The sequence below is a fragment of the Heptranchias perlo genome, chromosome 32 (genome assembly GCF_035084215.1).
Source record: "Heptranchias perlo isolate sHepPer1 chromosome 32, sHepPer1.hap1, whole genome shotgun sequence".
Lineage (NCBI taxonomy): Eukaryota > Metazoa > Chordata > Chondrichthyes > Hexanchiformes > Hexanchidae > Heptranchias > Heptranchias perlo.
This window is the reverse complement of record NC_090356.1, coordinates 11747332-11771312: the sequence shown is the minus strand read 5'-3', so window position 1 is coordinate 11771312 and position 23981 is coordinate 11747332. Positions and strand designations below refer to the sequence as shown.

General features: G+C 38.8%; 1 protein-coding gene across 4 annotated transcripts in view; it reads right to left on the bottom strand.

Moving 5' to 3' along the window:
* Positions 1–18363, bottom strand: part of clstn1 (calsyntenin 1) — an 80098-nt gene extending 61735 nt beyond the window's left edge. For all 4 annotated transcript variants that reach the window (XM_067970351.1, XM_067970353.1, XM_067970352.1 and 1 more), the window contains exon 1: positions 18237–18363. In XM_067970351.1, the coding sequence (XP_067826452.1) occupies positions 18237–18318 (82 nt within the window). In that variant the 5' untranslated portion in view covers positions 18319–18363. The remainder of the gene's footprint in view (positions 1–18236) is intronic.
* Positions 18364–23981: the final 5618 nt, after the last annotated feature.

Here is a 23981-nt window from a genome sequence, read left to right as displayed (position 1 = left end):
AAAGATATGTGTACATACACACCACCCCCCTCCCACAGTGTCTCTGTTCCTGCACCCCCTTTAAAATTGTACCATTAAGTTTATATTGCCTCTTCTCATTCTTCCTATCAAAACGTATCACTTCACACTTCTGTGTTAAATTACATCTGCCATGTGTCTGCCCATTTCACTAGTCTGTCCATACCCTTCTGACGTCTGTTATCATCCTCCTCAGGGAGGAGACAGTCCTTGCATTTTCTTCTCAAAGAGATAACCAATTATCTTTTACAATTGGGAAAGTTAAGCTTTAACTATTTAGATGAGCAATAGTTAAAAGTTTAAACCAAGGCTTTGTCCCAACCCTTCCATCGCCTTGTGGCTGAAGGCTTTACTTGATGGAGCAGCCATACAAGCCAGCAGGTCCCAGATAGAATTCCCATTCTTTGCCAAGTCAGATCTTAGCTGTGGCAGCAACTGGAGCATTACAATTGGGCTAAAACAAAAGCCAGCTATGCATCCTGTTTCTGATCGTTATCCAGTGACCTCTACTTGCAAGCGCACGTGAACATCATGCAAGAGTAGGATCAGCTATAGTACCCTCTATGTCAAAAAGCTTACCAACACTTGGGTCGGCTCACACATTAAAAAGTACTTGGGTGATGTATTAAGGGTCCACACCCAAAGAACTGCACCCCAGTAAGAGTCAGCACCTTCAGAAAGGAGGAAGAAAAATGGTACAAAAAAAAGCAAGTACAAATGAATTTACTGAAATTCAACGCCAATCTCCAAACTATCATAACACTAACCAGTGTGCTGGATTATATTGCAGCCCTTTGAAATTTTGGAAAATGTCCTTGCAAGATTATTGATGTGCTGACATTATGTAAAATGTGCGCCCAAAACCAGTGGAGGTCAGTTTCACTGCAGCTAGTAATCTCCACAAACTGATTTCAAACCACCTACCAACAGCAAGAATCCAATCCAGTTTGAAAAATAATAGACTATTCGTTGTCAAGTGGAATCCAGATTGCAAAAGAAATTTGGAGGGTTCCATATTGCAGTTAACAATGTAAAGCAGGGTATATGGACAGCAGCAAATCATTGTTATCTATAGAGTCAATTAGTGACTATCCTGGCTGTACTATATGAATAGAATGTCAGATAATGGATAACTCTGGAGCGAACTGGACCACTGATGAACCATACAATCCATCTGAATTGCAGCAGCTGAATCTGGTCGAATATAAACTACATCCATTTCAGAATAAAACCCATATCTTGTAACCAATTCTAATGCAAGTCTGGTGCACCCCAATCAATCCTCTGTATTTCCACATACTGTGCCCAGGATTATAGTACTAGATCCCAGAAAAATGGAAGTAAGCGAAATTCACAATAGTCTAGTTGAGTAGTAGAATATACTTTGAACTCCACAGATAGAAATGGACTTTATTGTGCACATCCTCTCAACATAGAATAGTAGTTTATGCAGTACATTGATATTACCTGCAATCCCTTTCAATACTCCAGAACTAGCAACAACCAGAATATAAAGGTTACACCTTCATTATAGTACTGCTATTACAAAAAATGCCCCTTTATAGCCATCTGTAACATAATGAGGTACCACTAGTTCTACCAGAACCAGAGAACCACTTCAAATTGATCCAGTCATTGCCAGACATCCATACATGCACACTTCCAGTAGGAGCCATTAGATAGTGATTTGGAGTAGAAACTAAGGTTTCTAGTCCATGGAGTACTCCCACCACTGCCCAAAAGAGGAACAAATCTGGGAACTTCCTGATCTCAGCTCAGTGCACCACATAGTGCAATTATCCATGGAACCATTGCATTCTGTACAGAAACTGTTTCCACTGGCAGGAGGGTCGGTTACCAGGGGACACAGATTTAGGATAGTTGGTAAAAGAATTAGAGGGGAGATGAGAAAAAAAAATTTTACGCGTTGAGTTATGATGATCTGGAGGGTGGTGAAAGCAGGTTCAATAATAGCTTTAAAAGGGAATTGGATAAATACCTGAAAAGGAAAAATTTGCAGAGCTGGGGGGAAAGAGCAGGGAGTGGGACTAATTGGATTGCTCTTCCAAAGAGCAGGCATGATGGGTCAAATGGGCTATTTCTATGCTGTAAGATTCTATGAAATAGTACATTTTCCAATGATCCTTTCGGAGATACCACTGCTGTGACTTACAGATGTAAATGCCTGACACGGACTAGTAATTTTCTCTGGTCATGTCCATACAGTTCAGCAGTGCAATTTCCAAAAAAACAAAAATAGAAAAAGCTGAAAATAATCAGCAGGTCTGGCAGCATCTGCGGAGTAAAAGGTCAGGAAGTCGATGTTTCATGTTCACCAGGCTCTCCTCAGGACTGTTATTTTCACCATTAAACATCCCCTTTCTGTCGTAGCCTCCTGCCTCCCCAGACACCATTTAAAAGGCCTGATGCCAGAAAAGAAAAATCAAGATTGTAACTTTTAAATAACTATGAATGCTTTAATGTGTAATACACCTTACAATGCAGAAGAATAGATAATACCAAGAACCAGCAGCTCCAGCATATAACATAACCTCAAGTGGAAGTGTTTCTGCAAATAAAAGGCATTGAAGTAGTACTGTCAGACATTATGGGATATTTTCATTTAGAGCACTCAAAGATAAACATGAGGAAGAGATGGAACGGGGGGGGGGGGGGGGGGGGGGGGAGGATGGAGATGGAACGGGGGGAGGGGAAGATGGAGGGGAGGAGAAACATGGAGCAAGAGTGCTGAGGAGCGGAAGTGCGAGAAAAAAAAACTTTGCTCACTTTATACTGAAATTTTTTTTTAAATACACATTCTAGACTGTTTGAAGGGAAACGGACTGGAATTTTTTTTTGTTGTATAGGAAACCAATCTCAATTGCTAACCTGGAAGGTCAAAAATGCTAACACATGCTGATCAGTTTAGACAACAATAAAACTTCAGAGACCTAAAGTACTTTTATAGTTTTGATGGGGGGTGGCAGTGGGTGGAGCGGGAACACAAAAGCCAACATTATGTTCAATCTCCACTAATTTATCCTGCATCTAATTGCAGGAGGGTTAAATGTGTCAGCTTTTTACTAACAGTATTAAAACACTCTTCCTTTGGTTAATATATAGCTTTATTGCACTCTACACTAATTGAATGCAACACATTACAGCATAATTCCCAGAAACAAATAAGTATATATGTTCAGTTATCATTAAAAATAATGGTAAACAAAAACGGAGTGTTCTGAACAATCCTCCACATTAAATTGAAAGCAGATGCAATATAATGGGAGCTATTGCAATTTTAGGAGAAAAAATTCAAAGACTAGGAGTGTACACTTAATGGAAAGGGAGTGGAGGATCAGAGACCTAATTACTTCAAACAGCAAGTGCAGTTAAATTAAATTGCCACCTCTGGTGTTACAACCTACCAATAGGTGGCAATTTTTCTGGCCACAGGCAGGCAGGCTATTATACAAGCCACTAATGCACCTGTTCCATTCCTGACCTGTATATTTCTTCCCAATATCGTGGAAGGCTCATGGCCAGATCATGTAACTTTTTTATACCTGTAACTAAATCTATCCTGCTAAGTAAATAGGGCCGATTACATTGTCTATGAGAAGCTTCCTGCAGGAACAAAACTACAGCACAATAAACCTCACACACAAATTCAACAGCAAAAGCATGCACGTAGTTACTGTCACATACAAAATACAAAACATCGGTAAGAAACAATTGCAGATTCAAGGTCCGCAATTAATAGAATGCATAAAATTTTGCACTGCACACATTATATTACAGTACATTAAAGTAATTCATTGTATGTGAATTCAGATTTCAGACACGGTGCTATTAAATGCTAATTTTCGAATATAGTAAACACTAAAAATTAATATCTGGTAGTATGAGTTCATAATTGTTAAATCCAGGGAAAAAATGATTTAAAAAAAATTTATACCACATTTACAATCATGGCCAACATCAGTCAAAAAAAACCTCAAATATGGGGATACATTATGAGAAACAAGTTTGTTTGTATCTAGTCCCTGCTTGACAGTTTTTTTTAAAAAACTGAAAACCAAGGTGAAGGGCTGAGGCCTTTTGTGCACAGCAAAGCTGAAAAGAATAAAAGATAACAAAGTAAATCAAGTAGTAGTAATTGGGTGATGCAAAACTTGGGTTTTTATAAGAATGAAGATCATAGGAGGAATGACAGAACGAGGAAGGCAAGGAGTTTCAGATTCTGGGAAAGTACAAGTCAGAAGAGATGGAGGGAGGAACAGTGTAGCATGATGTCTTTAAATTTAGAATTTTTTAAAAAAAAGTTCAGAGGAGCATTCATAATAGAAAGGATGCAGTTGAACAAAATAGTTCCTATGCTGATTCAACATACCTTAAACCTAAATCCAGGATACCTCCAGTGCTTCAGTATTACATTTCCCACACCAGTTATCATTATGACCTTCAACTAAACTGTTAATTTAGTGCAAAAATATAGTTAGTTAATACTACGAAACGACACACAAACTCATATGGCTGTAAACCACTTGCATCACACATGTGAAAGGGATGTATTGGAATCAAGTTACAGAAGCCCAACCTAACAGCACTTGATTAAGCATGAGAAAAACAAGGGATCTGTCCCCTGCCATATAACCCCTTTGTTGAAGGCTTGCTCCTAAATCTTTATAAATCCCATTGAACCCCTGACCACACAACTTTGCTTTCTGGCCTCCATGCTAGCTGACATTGTAAATGGCCCCAACCCCTCGGGTATGGTTCCCCTCCATTTCAGAACCACCATTACCCCCTCCCACCAAAAAAAAACCCACTGCTGATCAACTTATCCTAAAACTACCGTCTCATCGTCAATCGCCCTTTCCTCTTTCCTTGCCTCTGTTGTCACTGTTTCACAACATCCAGTCTTGGATGAGCCGCAATTTCCTCCAACTAAACATTGGGAAGACCAAAGCTATTAACTGTACACTTGCCACCGATTCCATCCCACTCCCCGGCCTCTATTAGGCTGAACCAGACTATTAGCAACCTCAGTGTCCTATTCGACCCAAAACTGAGCTCCTTATCCTCCCTATCCCGTAGACTGCATACTTCAATCAGCATAATATTGCGCACCTCCAACCCTACCTCTGTCTATCTGCTGCTGAAATCCTCATTCACGCCTTTGTCACCTCCAGACTTGACTATTCCAATACTCTCCTAACCAGACTCCCATCCTCCACCCGCTGTAAACCAGCACATGCAAATTCTGCTGCCCATATCCTATCCTGCATCAAGTCCTGCTCACCCATCACCCTGCCCTTGCTCACCTTCATTGGCTCCCAGTTCCCAAAAGCCAAAATTCTTATGTTTACATTTCTTTATAGTTTCACTTCTCCTTATCTCGTAACCATTGCCAACACAACCCCCTTCCTGACATCAGTTTCTTTTGAATTCCCCATCCCCCATCATTGGCCTCCAGCCACTTTTGGCCCCATGCTATGGAATTCCCTCCCTAAACCCTTTCACCCCTGCATCTCCCACTCCTCCTTTAAGACCCTCAAACCCACCTCTTTGACCAATCATTTGGACATCACTTCTAATATCTCCTCCCTTATCTCAGCATCCATTTATTGATTACACCTCTGAAGTGTCTTGGGATGTTTTGCTATGCTAAAGTCGCTATATAAATGCAAGTTGTTGATGATGGGTCGACACTCAAAATGTCAGAACCTCTCTCGACAGATGCTGACTAACCTGCTGTGTACTTCAGCATTTTTTTTCCCGTAAACACATGGACTAGTATGGAACTGAGTCATAAAGATCAAGAATGTCCCAGGTTCAATTACCACTCTATACCGAGTTGGTGAAACTCAGCAGTAGGGATGCTATACTTGGCCTCAGCTGCCTTGGACTATCGTGGGGGAAAAAAAACAAGGTAGCATTCCAACTCCACCATTCCAGAGTATCCAGCGAATCCTGCTAAAAGGTGCGCATGTAAACATCAGGTGAGCGCTGAATGTCTGTCCCCTTTTAGTCAAATAACCTGCCAATAATTGCTTTCTAGGCTCTAAGCATGTGTTAGCACCTTCACCAGAGGATGGAAGAAAACTGAACAGGATTTTTTTTTAAAGTCACCTTCAAGAAGAGATCAAAATGATAACTGCAAGAAAATTGTTGGAATTGTACTTAAATTACACTGCTAGAAATTAAGTGTTAACCCATTTCAATTACTCAAAACATGGTGCAGTTACTATGTATTTAAATCACTGGTGTTCCATGATCCAAAATTTAACATCCACTGGCTTCCTATTTCTTCCCTTCAAACTATCACGAAAACTGTCAGAGGCCAAATGAGGACGCTCACAGCAAATCAGAATCAAAATATAAAGAATAGATTTAAATAGCAAATGGAGGCATTTACAAAATTGTAATGTAACGAACTCAGCCAAGTCATTTAAACACAAAATCTAGTGAGCTAGACTATGTTCGTTGTGCCATAGTTTAACATCAAATTTTCTCCTGAATGTAATTTTCATTGCTTAAGAAAAGCCAGCAGAATGAATTATTGAGTGCTGCCATTGTTTGCGCTAAATAGTCAGTCCACCCATTGTTAAACCCACACAGTGATGTCAATAAAATAGGCATTTACTACCATTTTATTGCAGTGAAATAAACAAAATGCAGGTTATTAACTATTAAAGGCCTGGTTGGGAAGGGGGCAGGAGAGAGAGAAAGGATTCCTAATGTCAGCTCTGAGGATTTGCTGGCATGTTTAAAGGCAGTAACAGAACTTTTAGACTTCAATTCATATACGTTATATGCAAATTGCATGACTTACTCCTACCTCTACTTTACTCTGACACAGATTAGATTAGGATTGCCTATGCCATTACCGGAGGGCCAACTTACTATGACAGGCCGAAGAGATGCATTCACTACAGCACATTACTAAATTTAAATTAAAAGCAAACTAACCATTGAAGACATGCAACAGCCATGAGGGAGTTTCTGAAATATTATAATCATTCCCACCACACACAAACTAAAAAGGGAGAAGAAAACAAATATAGAACTTAATGGCTTCGCTGAACATGGCTACCAAGACTGGTAATGGGTCGGGAACTGGCCTCCAACCACACACTGCATGCAGGTTTCCATTTACAAATTGTGCACATAATAAAAAGATTCATTTGGAGATTACCTGATAATCTCATTATTTGCACAAAAAGGTGTCATTTCCCATATGCAGATGAGTGATGTTCTATTATAGCATATGCTGGCTAATTCATGGACTTTGAATCATTTCTGGTATAAACTAGGCTGATGTTACACCGATGCCAACTCAACATTCATGCCAAACCTTCGAATTGCTTCCTCTTGTTCTCTATATTTCACCAAATCTCTAGTACATATGGGCCCAAATTGCATTCAGTAGTTTGTGTTGAGACTTGGTGCAAATTTTTGCTGGTTTAACCACAGTCCTGTTGGCACTTATGCATGCCTAAAGCTTCCTCTCCTGTATCTTGTTTATAAAATTTTACAAAGATAGCTGCATATATTGAATATTGCATGCCCACGCAGATGATTTAATTATAGCATGTCAGAATGGGAGAGATTGCATAGTAAAGTCCTGGTTTGGTTTACATGACCATAGGAGTATCAACACACAACTAACTCATGAAGTGGGTCTGTTTACGCCAGTGAAAATTCAGAATTCAGGTGCTTTTATAGAGGCTAAAAATATGTTTGTAGGGAATAAAAGCCCTAGTACAGAGTCACTTCAAATTGTCATGCTGAGAAAATGGCTTCAATTAAAGTGTTTTACTAATGATGGTTACAACAATTAGCAAAAAATTACTGTGTTTGAAAAGCTTTTTGTTGAAGTAAGCTGCCATCAGAAACTGCAATCCCCAACTACACTTCTGAGTGACTATACTTCTGAGTGAATACTAACATTTAGAGAACCAGCAGAATGAAAAAGGTAGTTGCAGCTTAAATGGTTTCAACACAATTTTTCTTCCTAGTAATTGGCAAAGCGGGCGATGAGAATCTGGTTTCCTTTCATTTTTCAAAGATAGCTTCTTTGCATCTTCACATAGCTTGCAAATCTACCTGAAGTTACCTCCAAAAAGCTGTTTCCTTTTTCATACCAAACGACTTCCCTTGAACAAAAACCCTCCATAATGCCCAAACTCATGCACAATTTAAATTGCTGTACTTCTCACACCATTGCATTGAGGAGAAAAAGCTCCATCTGATATGCAATCCTCTCACCCCTAGTATTCAAATTATTGCCAATTAAGTTCATGTGTTCTTTTAAACTTTGCTTTTAAAGTTAGTCTAGATATTAATCCTCCTTTTCAGTCTGACAATTTTTCCTCCCTGCATTTAGCACATCATGACATCAGTATGAAATGCACTGACTAGACACACCCAAGAGCTGTCTCTTCTCCTGTAGCTGAAGAGGGATTTATATTACAGTGATCAAAAGAGGTGCCAGAGGTAAATTGCAGATCCCTTACTTGAGATGTTTCATGCTGTTGACTGCAGAACCGCCACTAAGTGTATTTTATCTATTTGCCAACCAGCGCTCCGTTGCTGTTAAGAGGGCAAAGTAAGTGTGGTATCAAAATAGTCATTAGGATTTCAGTAAAATGAAATTGCTGGTACGTAAAATGATAGATCGTCTTTCCAAACTTGGGAGAAATGTGGAAAGAGTATTTTCAGCTATAATAGTAGGGCAAAAGTACAGATGGTTATAAGTTTATCACTAATGGCGATAGTAACTTTACATTAAGGGGATCATACAATATTACTGGCTTAAATGCAATTTTCCCTATCGGCACAGTTGAGAACCAAAAGGTATGCAAGCTGAACCACTACAACATCCTTTTGGCAAGAGGTAGCTTGGGATACCAGGGATGGGAAGAGAAGAAATCAGTTTGGTGAACTGTTAAGAAATGTTAACAGTTATCTTTCTATATCAAGTTAACTAGTAGCTAATTTTAGGCAAGTGTAAATAATTGGAATAGGGAACTACCCCAGTGTTCTAGGCAAGGAACATTTAACACACCAATAGATTGCTTTCAGAGAGCTGTTACAGCTACCAAGGGAACAGTGACTAAATCAGCATATGGGTCCCAATGCTCATACGAGCGTTACCTAGTAACCACCATTCCAGAAACATGTTTCAGAATGTTTGCCGGATTCTAACAATTTACCATTTCAGATTAATCGTATTTGTTTAGCTTACTCAAAAATCTCTGCGACCTGGATCTGAATACAACAGACTGCTGGGATTAAAGTCTTCTAGTCTGTTACACTAAGGGTACTATGCAAAATGTATTTCTGCAGCCTCATCCCAATTCTTAGTGGGCACATACCCACAGAACAAAACTGACAATAAATGGCAACTTCACTCAAAGGCCACAAGTTGGCTACTGTGGGAGATACAAATGTCATGTGGGTGCATTAGGCGTGTGCTTTTCTGAGGTTGAGACCAAGGCACATTGATGAGACAGTAGAGAATTTTACTCTGCAACCACCTGCATCATCCCTGACCTGACAGTGCTTGATGCTGACACTAGGGGGTCTGGAATGCAAAAATGTTCAATGCCCAGGTGGTAAACAAACCTCATCTGAACAGATTTTTTTTTTTAAATCACAAGTAAATGAAATGCAATATTGGTTAATAAGCATATATGCATGCATTTGCTCCCTCAATACTTCAAATTATCTCAAATCTCCAGTGTTTGCTTTCCCCTCCCTGAAGTTTCTCCCCTACTGCCCTAAAAGATGACGCTCTTATGGTTCCTCACGCCCTCTAATATTTTATCCAATGGCTATTCTTCAAATGTAAAGTTACACAGTAAATAACAGTAGGCAGGAAATTACATCCAAACCTAACGCTGTTCTCACGAACATCCAAACATGTGCACTTCCCAACAGCCAGTCACTGGATAGCAATCAGTAATGCAAATCCAGGCTGATTTCCCCTTCCACAGTACTCAGGACAATAATAGCCCTCCAATCACTGTCCCAGCTGAGATCTACTCAGATTTACTAATTTACCATGTTAAAGTCTGATTCTTCAAATCATAATGGGACTGTGTTTCATACACAAGACCACTATTTGCAAGAATGTACTGGTTCACTTTCTGCTTTAGTGCATCAACTGCGACCAGGCTCTATTGAATTCTCCAGGGAGCTCCGATTGCACCTATTTAAAGCTACCTTTATATTGTGCTTCGTGCTGTTCTCGTAAACAAAGGTCTTCCTGAGCACTAGGCAAGTAAATCTGTCAAGTATATTTGAGAGTTGCTGTCAGCCAAGAGAAACCAGGCACCCTATGCAATATAAAATCAGCATTTATCTGTTTTGCTAAGCAGTCTCTCCCTCAACTCGGATTCTGACTCAATATTTTATTCACCTATTTCTGATCAAAGACTTATATAATTCTCCAAAATTGCAACTAGTTGCTCAACTTTTCTGTTCCAGACATCTCCTGTTACTCCCATTTCATGGTTGCAAATTTAAAAACATTTCACAACACTCCACAGTCTTGCCTTTCTTAAGGTGCTTTTATATGCACTATTGCCACCTGGCTCCCAAAGTGCAAATCACACATCCTGCTGTATGAGAACATAAGAAATAGGAGCAGGAGTCGGCCAATCGGCCCCTCGAGCCTGCTCCGCCATTCAATTAGATCATGGCTGATCTGATCATAACCTCAAATCTAAATTCATGTCCAATTTCCTGCCCGCTCCCCGTAACCCCTAATTCCCTTTACTTCTAGGAAACTGTCTATTTCTGATTTAAATTTATTTAATGATGTAGCTTCCACAGCTTCCTGGGGCAGCAAATTCCACAGACCTACTACCCTCTGAGTGAAGAAGTTTCTCCTCATCTCAGTTTTGAAAGAGCAGCCCCTTATTCTAAGATTATACCAAATGTAAAACTCCCAGGACATGCCAAAGCCAGCAGCCTGGAAGACTGGCTAAAAACACGTTTTCCCAGCAACCAGTCCTGCCAAATTCTGCCAATTTTGCATTTGGCTTGATATTAGGTAAGCAAGGCACATGCTTCAGGAGACCGGCACCACCAGCATTGTTCTCACAATAATAAGCATCTTACATGATGCTCAAATGCTTACATTACCTCTCCATAAGCACGTTTTTCAGGGACCTTAGTAAACCTTATAGAACTAGACAACTCTTAGTTGGTACAAAAACATTTCAATTTGCTGAGTCACTACTTGTTTCATATGGGCTTCCAGACCTATGGTACGTTCTTTGCCTTGATTCCCTTTCTTCTGCTGGTTTTATCTGCTCCACGGTTTATCTAGTGCTACACTGGGTAATGCCTTTAACAATCACCCACCAATGCAGTCCTCCATTGTTCTTGTGTCATAACTATTTGAGAATTTGGAACCAGATGTCTATTGTAGCCAACAAGATTATAAACATCCAACACACTCTTGACTACTACCTCATGTACAACATGGCAGATTATCTACTGGCAGGCATTTTGCTAGAAGTTGGAGTAATCCAAGATAATAAAATTATGCAGATAATTCGATCAAAATCAAGTCTCTGGAGAAAACCTTTGGGAAGGTAATAATAAAAGCCTTTATTAATACCTGGGATATACAATGAGAGAACTAAGATATTTTGGCAAGTTTAGAAGAGCCTTGACAATATAATGAGTTCTTATTTGTCACATCGAAATCAAAAGTAAAAGTTACCAGTAAATTCTGAGGCCAAGCAATAATAAGGAAAGACTGATGGAAAGAGTATTAATCAAAAGACATGTGGATTTCTTATGTTAAATTTATACTGCTTATAATGACTCGCCACAAATATTTATTATATTCAATTTAGTTATTTCTTAAGCTTCCCCAATTAGTTTGTGAGTAATGCACTAAAACCCAGAAGGTCCGAGGTTTGATCCAGTCTATGCAGGGTTAACTGGTCTTAGTCAGGGCATAAGTTAGTGCACAATTGGTCCCAGCACCCCAGCTCGGAGGGAGAAAATAATTTTTTAAATATCAGCTCGGGTTCCCGTTTATGATTGTTACCTACTGACCCTCATTAGAAAGAGCCATGTGTGCCTCTGGCGAGAATAGGATCAGGCTCAGCTACAATAGAACAGCCTGCAGACGCCCATTGTCTAGACTCACATATGAAGAATGACTACTTGGGTTAGTTGTGAGAGGCTACCCAGCAAAAGCCAACACTTTCAGATGAGTGAAAGATACAGAAAAGTTTATTTTTCAAGTTTTAGTAATTCTAGAATGAGCATGAGATTCACTTTTTACAAAAATTCTGGATCCTAGCTGCTAGTTACATAGAAGCTTCTGAACAATTTGCCATCTCATCTATCACAGAAAGAAAATTTAAAGAACGTTTTTCCCAAACTGAATATATACCATTTCTCCTCAAAATCAAATGGCAAGTTACTTTGCTGGTTTACTCAATTTAGAAAAATATGCATTTTATATCTGTTCAAAAAAAATTGATAAAAGTAATTTCTGGCAGCAGGCCACAAGCTCTTCCTCCCAAAATAATTTTTTTGTTGAAGAACTCAACCTCTCATTCAAACCAACCACAATTAACAACCAACATGAATTGCATCAGCATTATGAAGCTGCATTGGTACCCCAATGGAATATTCAAAACCCAGGATTCTAAAATAATGACATTAATGACCAGATGATGATAATTCATCAGAGGTTTGCTTTCTATTGGACAAAATAGTTATAGACAAATTAAGATTTTCAAGAGTCAAAAACTGAAATTTGATTGCCAGTTTTGGGTTGTCAAAAGAGCTGTACTTCAACATACTGGAATCAAACAAAAACATGAAAAATGACATCCACCCTAAAGATTTTAGGGATAGAACATTCCAGAATTAGTCCATAATGCTTTAAGAATATTTTGTTAAAAATTCATTTATATGAGCTAGCAAAACTCAATGTCATACCAAGTGCCAAACATTATGCATTCTATTCAGTCTCCTCTACAAATTATATAGAATAGTTTGACTTATTGAATGTGATTCTTCACACAAACCTAAACGAAGTCAGATAAACTTGCGATTTGAAAAATTTAAGCCTTCTTCAGAAAGTAATGCTGGAGAATATAGGACTTGTCATATTTTTAAATGGTGATTAAAATTCTAACCCTCAATTTTCCATATGGTTTTCAGTTTCTTCTCACAAGGCTGTTGAATATTAGCAATTTAACTCATTAAAATGTTGATAAATTAAAAAGGTTATTCGCACATTTTCCCACTATCAATGCAAAATCCGATACATAAACCCAACTATGTTCTTGTGAGCTGATGAAATCACATTAATTTGTTTCGAATATTAACCAAACATTTGAATCCCTAACCACTTTGGTGTAAAATCAAAAATCACATAATTGTAGTATGAAATTGAGAATACAATCTCAGCTCCGCACTGTATACTACAAAATGGATAGAAATATTAAATTTAATAAAAGGGGACTTATATATTGATTTTTGCACATGCCTTGACCTTGGAAGCTTACAAAGAGTGAAGATAAGGTAGCATAATCTGTATTAAGTATCCAACTTCTGACTTCCTTTCTGTAAAACCAATATAATAGTTAAACCAGGCTTGAAGATACTTGTTATCTTAAGACAAAGCCCAGTATCGTGATTAGTAAACGCAAGATAACTGTTGCAAATATAGACTACAGGGCAACCACAATTTTTTTTTGTTACATGCACCAATTGCAGGTCAAAGCACAGCATCAATCAGAATCAGCTGCTCCAACATACCATGACACTCTACTGAACTTTCTGGGAGAATTTATTCTATATCCATAATCGGTGGTTAGGGAAAGGGGGCAAGAAGAGAAATGGAACATCTTACAACATTTGGATCAAATGTCAGCATCGGACAAGCACCAAGTCAGATAAAGGCCTCCAATGCTGCTCCAACAAAGCAATACATCAGAGTAGAATCATAGAAAGGTTACAGCACAAAGGAGGCCATTCGGCCCATCGAGTCCACGCCAGCTCTATGAAGGGGCAATCCAGCTAGTCCCGCTCCTCCGCCTTATCTCCATAATAGATTAATTTTCTCCCTCCACATCAACAAGTACTAGAGTGAGATTGTCAATTCAATGTTATGTACTTCAGCAACTGTCCAGGCTCATTCACTGACAACCAGCAGACAGACAATCTTCCGAACTGAATTGAGACCTAGACTGCAAAAGATATGGCAACTTCGAACTCCACCACACAAGGCTTCTCATGGTCTTCCTAGAGTAGTCCTAAAAATTTACACATTCACTAGTTGCATATAGGGAATCAAGATCAAATGAAATCTTCAGGTGAAGCAGAGTTGGAGGCCAAAGGATATTTTGACTAGGGTGCACAGACGTAAATCAGTCCCTATTTATAATGGGAACTGTATGTAAACTTGCCATGCGGTGATCATACTCTCTTACCAGTGGTGATATCATTTGGGGGGGGGGGGGGGGGGGGGGAGAAAGAGAGATGGAGAGGGTGTAATTACAAAATGACATGTTGCTTTGGAAGTTTCTCTTATAAATGTGGACATAGGAATTTATAATGGAAAAAGCTGACAGGAAGTGCACACAAATGCAAGATTTTTAATAAATAGATTGCACAATTCAGCCTCCCTCCCCATCTTAAAAAATAATGACTTCTTCATAGGCATCTCATTACATCCCACACCTCATTTTCCCTCGCACTTGACCTCAAATCACTTGTTGCTATGAGGGTACAACCAAGATCAGAAATTTACTATATAAGCAGCCAGATACAAACCTGCATCCTACTAATCCATGGGATAACATTCTGCATCTTTCTTGTGACTAAAACACTGAAAATGAGTGACCTTAGGATAAATTATACTATGTCACTTGGCAATGAAAGTAGTTAATTTTGTTAATGCATTGTGTAACATTTTGTTCACACTAAGATGATCCAAAACAAAATTCACTTCATTTCTTTTACATTTGTCTCCAGCAGCTTTAAGTAGAGGAATTGTTTTGTGTCATTGTGGAAGTAGAGCAATTGGTAAGTGTCATTGTAGATGTTGAAGATCAAATGCTTAAATACAAAGCCAGAACAGCAAAAAATTTGATTAGTCAAATATATCTGGGTTCCAGATCAGTTACAAAAGTAGAAGTCATCTTATATACTATATTGCTTTTGAATGTGTAACCTGTGCTCTTGCAGGCAAATTTACAGTCCACTAAATACTGGAACTACAGGAGCAGATTTTCACAGGTCTCATCAAAAAAGAGAGAAATGCAATATAAAGCTTATTCCAGGTTTCCCAGTGGATCTCTAATAAATACTTTTACAACATTTGTTTAGGATTAGTACAAGATCAGGGTAAAATAAAAAGACACACCCCTGTAACCTGGGAGTATTATACAACCAATCTGGATTATTTTAGAACTTAATGCACTAATAAAAAAAACTTACAATAGACTTATCAATCTCGTGCAGATCTTTTCGGCAAGTAGCAATTCTATGGGAGGCATCTGTAGCAAAAGAAACCAATCCACTTCAAAGAATGGAAGCATTCTTTATAGCTGTTGGCAATCATTCACTATTATCTACAGTGAAAAGATAAACATCTGACCATGGACACTGCAAAATATAGGGTAAAGAAATGAAACATATTGCAGGAAAAGGAATTTTACAGGAGAGATATGAGCAAAGTAAATTCTGAGATGATTCTCCCCCTCTCACTAACCATGTATAAAGCAAGAGTGAAATAGTGAAGACCACAAATGAAGACATTTTAAAGCAAAAGCAGCTTTTTCTTGTGACTGAGCATCTCAATCATCTAGTCAAAACAAATCTTGTAACATGGTACAAAATAGGTTAGCTCTTTTCAATCTAGCACCATGGTTTATACACTGTTGTATGCAATCAGTAACAGACTTTTTAAATTCCTGAAATGCTCTGCATAATGAATGGAATCTTAAATCACCCTAAACAAAAGCATTAACCAGGCCACCATTCCAAAAGAAAATTACGATACTACAAATTATGATAGTTTGAATATTCGGTTCCATTTGGACATGAAGTCAAAGAAAAGTACACTTTTAAACCTCAATTAGCCGGGAAACAGGTTTTTGCTATTTAGTAGGCATTTTGTACAAATTCAAGTATCGATCTATACTACTTGATGCTGTCCAAAACACAATAGTTTAAACTTGTTCAATTGTCTTTTCGTACAATGACCAGATTTTTCACCACTCAATTCACAATCTTCAATGTGCCCAGAAAATACTGAACCATATCAGATGTCTATCATTTAGCATTTATAAGAATTGAGAACTAAAAACTTCATCTATAACAGGCGGCTCTCAGCATCAATATCCCCTTTTCTATGGAACACAAGTTATCTTCAACAACCATTAAATTTTATCTATTGCTTTTCAGGAATTCCTCTGCGACAACAGCAAATGTGATGGCATTGTGGAAAGGGGCAAAACTAAAAGTCACTGAGTTCATTAATGTGAAGCAGATTTAACATTTGAAATTACAAGATTAGAACATCCTGGGTTAATAATGATTTCTTCACTGTTACTTCAGCTTCCTTGACATTGTGGAGCTCAGCAACTCCTTCCAAGCAGTTGATGTCATCAACATTCCTCATTGAAATAAAAATACTCTAATACAAAAAGAGGGGTGCAGCAGAATTGTATTCTTTAGCACAAGTACTTATGGAAAAACTCAGATTTCATCAAGAATGTTTCAGAGAGCGAGAAGCTGACTGTAAATTCATTAAGTTTAATACCCAGGCTCTATTAGAATGCAGCATCTAATTATAATTAAAGACACCAACGCAGTGAATATTTCAATTGCAGTATCTCAGTAAGAAGCATCCACGATATATCTGCTACATGCACTAATTCCTCAAAATAATTGAATTTGCAAGTCAGATACTTATTTCAACATGAAAATTTTAGTATTTAATCATTTCATTAAACTACATCAAGTAACAACGGTACAGATCAAAGAACCTGCAATGCGTCTACTTTTGTGCTTTAAAAGGATAATCAATATTTAATATGAGCCATTAAGCATTTTCAAAGTCTGGATGACTTGGTCATTTATCAATAAGTCTTAGAAAACTTAATGACCAACACTGCAAAGAGAACAGAACCATTTTTAATTCTTGCAGCTGCGTTCAAGTTCTCAAAATAACGAAAAAAAACTTTTCTTCATAAAAAGGTCAAAGGCAAAGGCATAGGCTTCGTGTTTAAATTATTTAAACAAGATTAAAATGTTACGTTGGTGCAGTACTGTTGCACTATGCAAAATGAGAACGGAGATTTTTTAACAGAACTCCTTAATTTAAGGGGGAAACATTTTTTTTGGAGGAGGGAATGGCAAAAAATAAATGTGGAGCGTTTATTCAACGGTAGACTGGAAATCCATCGGGAGACAGAAAATCCTATAATTACCATGAATATTTAAGATTAATATACACTGCTACTGCAGTTTTAAGTAACGTCATTTGGATCTATATAAAAACAAAGCCTAGCCCTTTGCTAACCCTAGAACCAACCCACAGTGAAAAAACTACACGCTAAGAAACATTTAAAGGTGAGATCCATCCAAGGAAACAGAACACGTTTCAAATCAATTTTAAATTTACACGCCTCCAAAACATTTGAAAACGCAGTTGTTTTAAATTTTAAAATCAGATGCAGGCAGGCAAGATCGCTTCCCCTCACAGCGCATCTCCGATCATCAGGCACATAACCAAGCGGCGCAGAAAAAAAATAAAGACACAAATATTTTCCAAGTATTTTCTGGAAGGCGGGCGGATTCCTGTGCTGGATGAAACGTTTTAATTAAAAATAAATCTACGACTGGCTAGATGCCCCTTTCCCTCATCCCGATGGAGAATGGGGGGAGGGAAGGATTCCTCATCCCAACTAAAATAAATTAAAACATTTTGTTTAAAAATACTATGTGTCCACAGAATCTTGACAAAAATTAAAAGAAACCATCCTTTGCTCCTCAGCATCAACACCCAAAGCATCCACAAGAACATGGCCGGAGCCAGGAGAGAGAGCAAAACACCAGCCGCACAAAAAAGAGGGACGAGATGATGGAGAAGAAGAAGGAGAAAAAAAAAATAAACCCTCTCTCCCAACACTGTGATTAATCACAGAAACGGGAATCATCCTCACCTTTCCCGGCTGAAACGCCGCTTAAAACGGTCAGCAAGAGCCAAGCTAACGAGGCGGAGAGTTTACATCTGATAAAATTCATGCTGCCGATCCCTCTCCCACTGCCGGGCTCAATCGCTAAAATGGCGGCCGGCCGCTCGCTCGCTCGCTCGCGCTCCGCATCCAGCAGCCCAGGGCGAGAACCCGCTGACGTCACCGCTCCGCTCCAATACTCAGCGGGAGCAGGCAGTCCGCGTCACGTGACTGTTAAAGGGACAAGGACTCTGGATTGTTGAGATACATATACATACATGCAGACATACATATTACTCATATACACAGTATGTGTGTCTCAAAAATAATTTCCCTTTCCCACCTCCTGCTCAAAGAGTGATAAATGCTTGGAATAATCGACCAAGCAAGATAAAAGAGGTGAAAAACATTAGGGTTATTCACAGTACAATTAGATGCCATAATGGAAGAGCTCCTCTCCCCCCCCCCCCCCCGCCCCAAGCAAGTCCAGAACCTAAACCTATCTGAATTTGTGGTTCAGGTCATTAATCGTGGTCCTAACATTTCCCCATAATAGGAATGCCCCTCGGAAGGACCTTGCACCCAAAATTGGGGAATGAAGGTGGACTGCTGCTACAGTCTTCTTCAATGGCCACTGGCTGCTGTCCAAAACCAGAAGCCAGAAGGCCTCCTGCCTCACACATACTCCTTGCTCTCCCTAGAAATGTATCTGTTTAGAGATGGGAAGAGGTTGCTGGCAACTCTCTTTCAGATCCACCAATCTGAAAAGGCTAATCACAATGTCAAAGGCTCACTTGCAATGGGCAAGTTGGCTTCTGGGTGTCTGCCAGACCAGTCCTGTTTAAACCCAGGAAAATGAGGCAGGAGGCAAGTTGACATCATTCCTGCCTCATTACAATGCCATTTGAATACTTTCACCTGATCCAAGTGGAAGTGATCTGCCCCAACGCAGGGAAACCCCCGGAAGCCCAGCACCTTAGATCTCTCCATGTTTTTCCTTTACTTTAATTTGTGCCTGAGAAATAGGCATATCCGCAGCACAAAGCAGAGAAAAATCAGCCCTTTCTTAACCCAGACTTTTCTTATGTTTTTACAGGTTCAAGGATTTATTATTATGGCAATTCAGAGTTATTCTGATTTGGGAAAGTATGTGAATAAATAAATAAGACATTAAAAATATATTAATAATTTCCTTTTTCACCTTAAGGATTTATTTATTGTGATGGGAGTTCATTCAGAGTTGCTTTCAGCTGTAAATATATTAATAAGTGTGAAAATTATTAAAGATGCAATGTCCTGCCAATACTGAGATAACCAATCTTGGCTCGGGATGTAATGGTGCCTGGTAGAGTGTAGCCTCCACTACAAGTAATCTGCTTTCACCAGCTGCTAGGGTCCAACTCATGAAACATCTGTCCTCGTTACAGTTGTTTCTGGCTGCAACCTGACTGCTTTACTACATAATGTAAATACAACCAAAGAACTTGCTCAAAATAAAATTGTCTTCTTAGCTGATTGTAGCAATTGCTTTCCATCACTGTAAGACTCACAAGGGTAGAAATTTGTCTCGGGCAGTCGTGCAAAGCGGGGGGTATCAAATCTGCCACCCGTTATATGCCCCACCTGATATTCGGTTTCATTGAAGTAAATGGAACTGGGCGTATAACGGGCAGCCGATTCGATACCACCCACTTTGCGCTACCTTCTGAGATGGATTTCCTGTATGGATTTCTGACTGTCCTGTACACAATCTGCTATGGAGAAAAATTGTAATTATGACCAGTGAAATCGTACCATTAGTACATGGCAACAGGTAGGTAGGTTGGCCATTTACCCTTGTTACAAATCGAAGAGCCTCATTGGCAGCCAGAGATGACCACCAAGAACGTTGACCATCAATATCAAACTAGAGGAGAGAAATCGGATTTGGCCAAATTGAGGACAATCTCAGAAGTATTGGCACAATTAATTGCTCTAGTTGTAGGTTACAGTATGAAAAAGCATAATAAGACATAAAATACAGGCGAATAGGGTTTATACTGTAAACCTTGTGTTGCCAAACAGCATTACATATTGACTCACATTGAAATGTGTTTTTCTCTATTTATTATACCTAACCTAAAAATTCACAGCAACCTTCAGTCTCTCGTTAAGTTGTTTCCTTAAATTTTAGCTATTTCTTGTACCCTTAATTTTGCCCTTCCACCATACAGACTTTAAAGGTCCCAAGTTCCATCTCTGACCTATGACACCAGCCAACCTCAGCTAAGGCAGTAATGCAGTCCCTCCAATTGCACTCAGCATCACCATTCTAGGGAGGGGAAACTGTAAGAAGCCATGGTTCCTGCTTTTGTTTGCTATATGTTAATTCCTATTGGCTGTGCAGATGTGGAGAGACTAGATAAGGAGAGAATTGGGCTCATTTACAGTGTCCCTCACAACTGAATACCTCATCGTCCAGGGAAAAATAAAGAATTAGCTACCCTGGACCACTATTGTGCAATTTCATGACTTTGACAGTGGTCTGAGTGGGGGTTAGCTGCTCACTCAACTTGGGAATCATGCATGGGAGACCTAATGTGAAATAAAATAAAACAATACAAATACCTTTCAAAAGAAATAGGAGAAAATAGTTAATGAATGAACTAGTGCTCAATTAATACACTCTCAGTCCCATTCAAATATTCTTTAACAAACTGTTCATCCAAACAATCAAGGTTAAGAACATAAAACCATAAGAAAGCATGGAAAGAGGAAAAATTATTCAGCCCACCAAGGCCACTCCTTCCGCAGATGATGTATAATCAACCCTATCATGGACTCTATCCCACTTATTTAATCTCTCAAAGGAATGTTCTGCACAAATATTTCCTAATCTCCAAAGGTAGTCAAGGAAACTATAGAATATTTATCAATTCCCACCTTTCCACTATTCAATCCTGGCTGTTACCCTCTATGACAACACTCCCATGATCATCATCCCATCTATCCAATAGGCTATAATCTCCAATCCCATTCTCAATTCATTATTTGTCCAGCTTCTTACTTGAAGGAGTAAAATAGCACTGCATCCAATGCTTTTTCTGAGAATCTGTTCCACAATTCCACTCTCCTTTCAGGGAAAACATCCTGTAACCCCTAGTTTCGCTTGAGGCTTGTTAATTTTAAACCTGCATCCTCCAGTTCTAAACTCTCAGTCCAATTCAAACAGCCTACATCTATCTACATCATCTATGGCTGTCAGCATTTCAAAGACCTGAACTGGTCTCCCTCCAACCATAACTTCAAGCCCTGTTTTCACAATGAAAATGTTTTGCAATCTTTTTAAAACATAACTGCAGAAATTATACTAGATTTGCATGGTGACTGGCATTCTCTACCCCTGAATTAGCCCCTAATTCATTCATTCATTCACTCCTGACAACAGTGCTCCTTTTAGATTAGAAACCAGCATATTTGCATTTATTAACAGAGAGAAGAAAGTGATTGTAGCAATTTCTTGGCTTTAATGATCCTTTCTTATACCTTCTCAATGCCAGTCATGAAATTATTTTTATGCGTTCCACAATTTTCTATTCATTTTTTTCTTATATTATTACTTTACTAATTATCAATAGCCTTTAAACTTAATCAAAACTCATGTCACAGACAGATATAACCAATGAAATATTATAATCATTTTGATCAATATATTTCTTATACACTTAGCTGTTATAAAAAGAAAGGGGAGGCATTACTTTTGGGCTGTTGATCTCAGTGTTTTAAAAGATGGTTTATTATATCTGATCTGCAAAAGTTCATGATATCATCCAACAATACAATGATAATGGTTACTATTTTGTACTGTTAACTTACGCCTGCTGTATTTAATCATTCTTGTGAATTTTACACTCATTACACAGTTGTTCCACTCACATTAGCATAATTATAGTAGACAAATGGAAATAATTATTTCCTACAAAGCAAGGGTATTATTTTCCTATCACTGTTTAAGTACTCACACATTTAAATTCTAACTACGTCTTGCATTGTGGCTCATAAAAACACAGTAGTATTTAGGTATCTAGCTACATAAGTATCTCATAGATATGTTTTATTAAACTCTGCATCTGAAATCAGCATGAGCCATCTGGCACTGATGACCATTGGCAGACTTGACTTCACCAACAACACATGAAGCAAATGAGACAGCACCCACAATCCACATGAAGAGGAGCTTTTCACAGGTACCTCCATAGGCAGCAAGTCCCCAAGTGGTAAAACGCTGTCGAAGGGAAAAGCTGCCATCTTTCCTGACAAGTAGGCCTATCACCTAGTCCAGCAATGTAGTTTTCCCATGCCTGGCTTGTTTTGGACTTTCCCCATGCTTTAAGGAAGGTCTGTTGCCCAGAACTAAAGTTGGGACTCACATCTTTAAACAGCTGTAGTCTTGACCACAGTCTTTTTCACAATGTTGTTGTGTAATCAATTGACAAGATATGTCTTTGTAACGGGCCATCCAAACATCTTCCCTTCTGGGGTGGAACATGAATGAGAGGCTTCAACATGCTGCTAACAAAAAATCCCAAAAAAAGTGCAGAGGTATTCTGTACAAAAAAAATTTGTTAGTATTGGACAAAAATGGTGCAGTGGTTATTTAATATACAGATAATTATTTTTATAGTTAAATTATGATTTATTGGCTGCGGTTTACTTTATCTCACTTGGTGTTGTGTCTGTAAACCCATAGGACATCTAAGTATAAAGAAATGTCCATAATGATATCTTTACAGCTATCTATTTTAGAATAAGCATTTCAATGGGCAGCTTTGAGGCTATTTACATCAGGGCATCAAATGCGCTAGACCAATTCTGCATGTTTAGTAAGCCAGAAGAAGAACAAATGAATTTAATAACAGTGCACAAGTCCCCATGAGAAGGTGGGTCTCTACTGGTGCTGGAACTATGAGGGGCCAGGATATTTATATTTACAAGTGTAGCTGATAGCGGAGCGTTTGCTGCCAGCTGCAATGTACTAATATAAAAGCACCTCCAGTCACTCAGTTGAGAACTAACAAAACTCATCACAACTAATGCTAACAGCTTTGCAATTGAGTGAGATACCATAAGGTTGCCAGTGCCCATAGATCTGTATCTCTGCACAAGTGCTTCAGAAGAGGAGGAGAAAGGGGGGCGGGCGGGGGGGGGGGGGGGGGGCGGAAAAGGGAGCATTTTTGCCCAGTTAAGTTTTTTTACCACAGCAGCCGTTGAGGTAAAGTATCAGCTGAATTTTCACAGCAGGTCATTCTCAGGGTTCCAGGTCCTTATCTGGCAGGAAACTCCGCTTCCAGCAACAACACTCTGTGATGGCAACAATCAAAACGACATAGACCATACTCTGAACAGCATATGTTCCACATGGAGAGGAGGAATACCATGCCAGCTTCATAAACTGTACACAAAAGCTGTGACAGAACTGTGCTACAATCGTCACTATTCTACTGCTCAGTATCCTGTACAGATTTGTTGAGTTCCAAAAGGAATGAACAGAAGGATTAGTTGCACAACCAGAAATGTACTATGATGTTATCACTCTTGTATGCGTCTAGAAATAATGTTATAATTTCTGGTCCAAAATTCTGTTTGAGAAAGAATTTGAAACTGTTGTTTTTATATTTTTAAGTGGTGTTAATTTGGGTTCAAGTTCATTCTTTAGTCTTTTTCCCCTCTAATTTTCTCTCCTCCTTTCCTGAA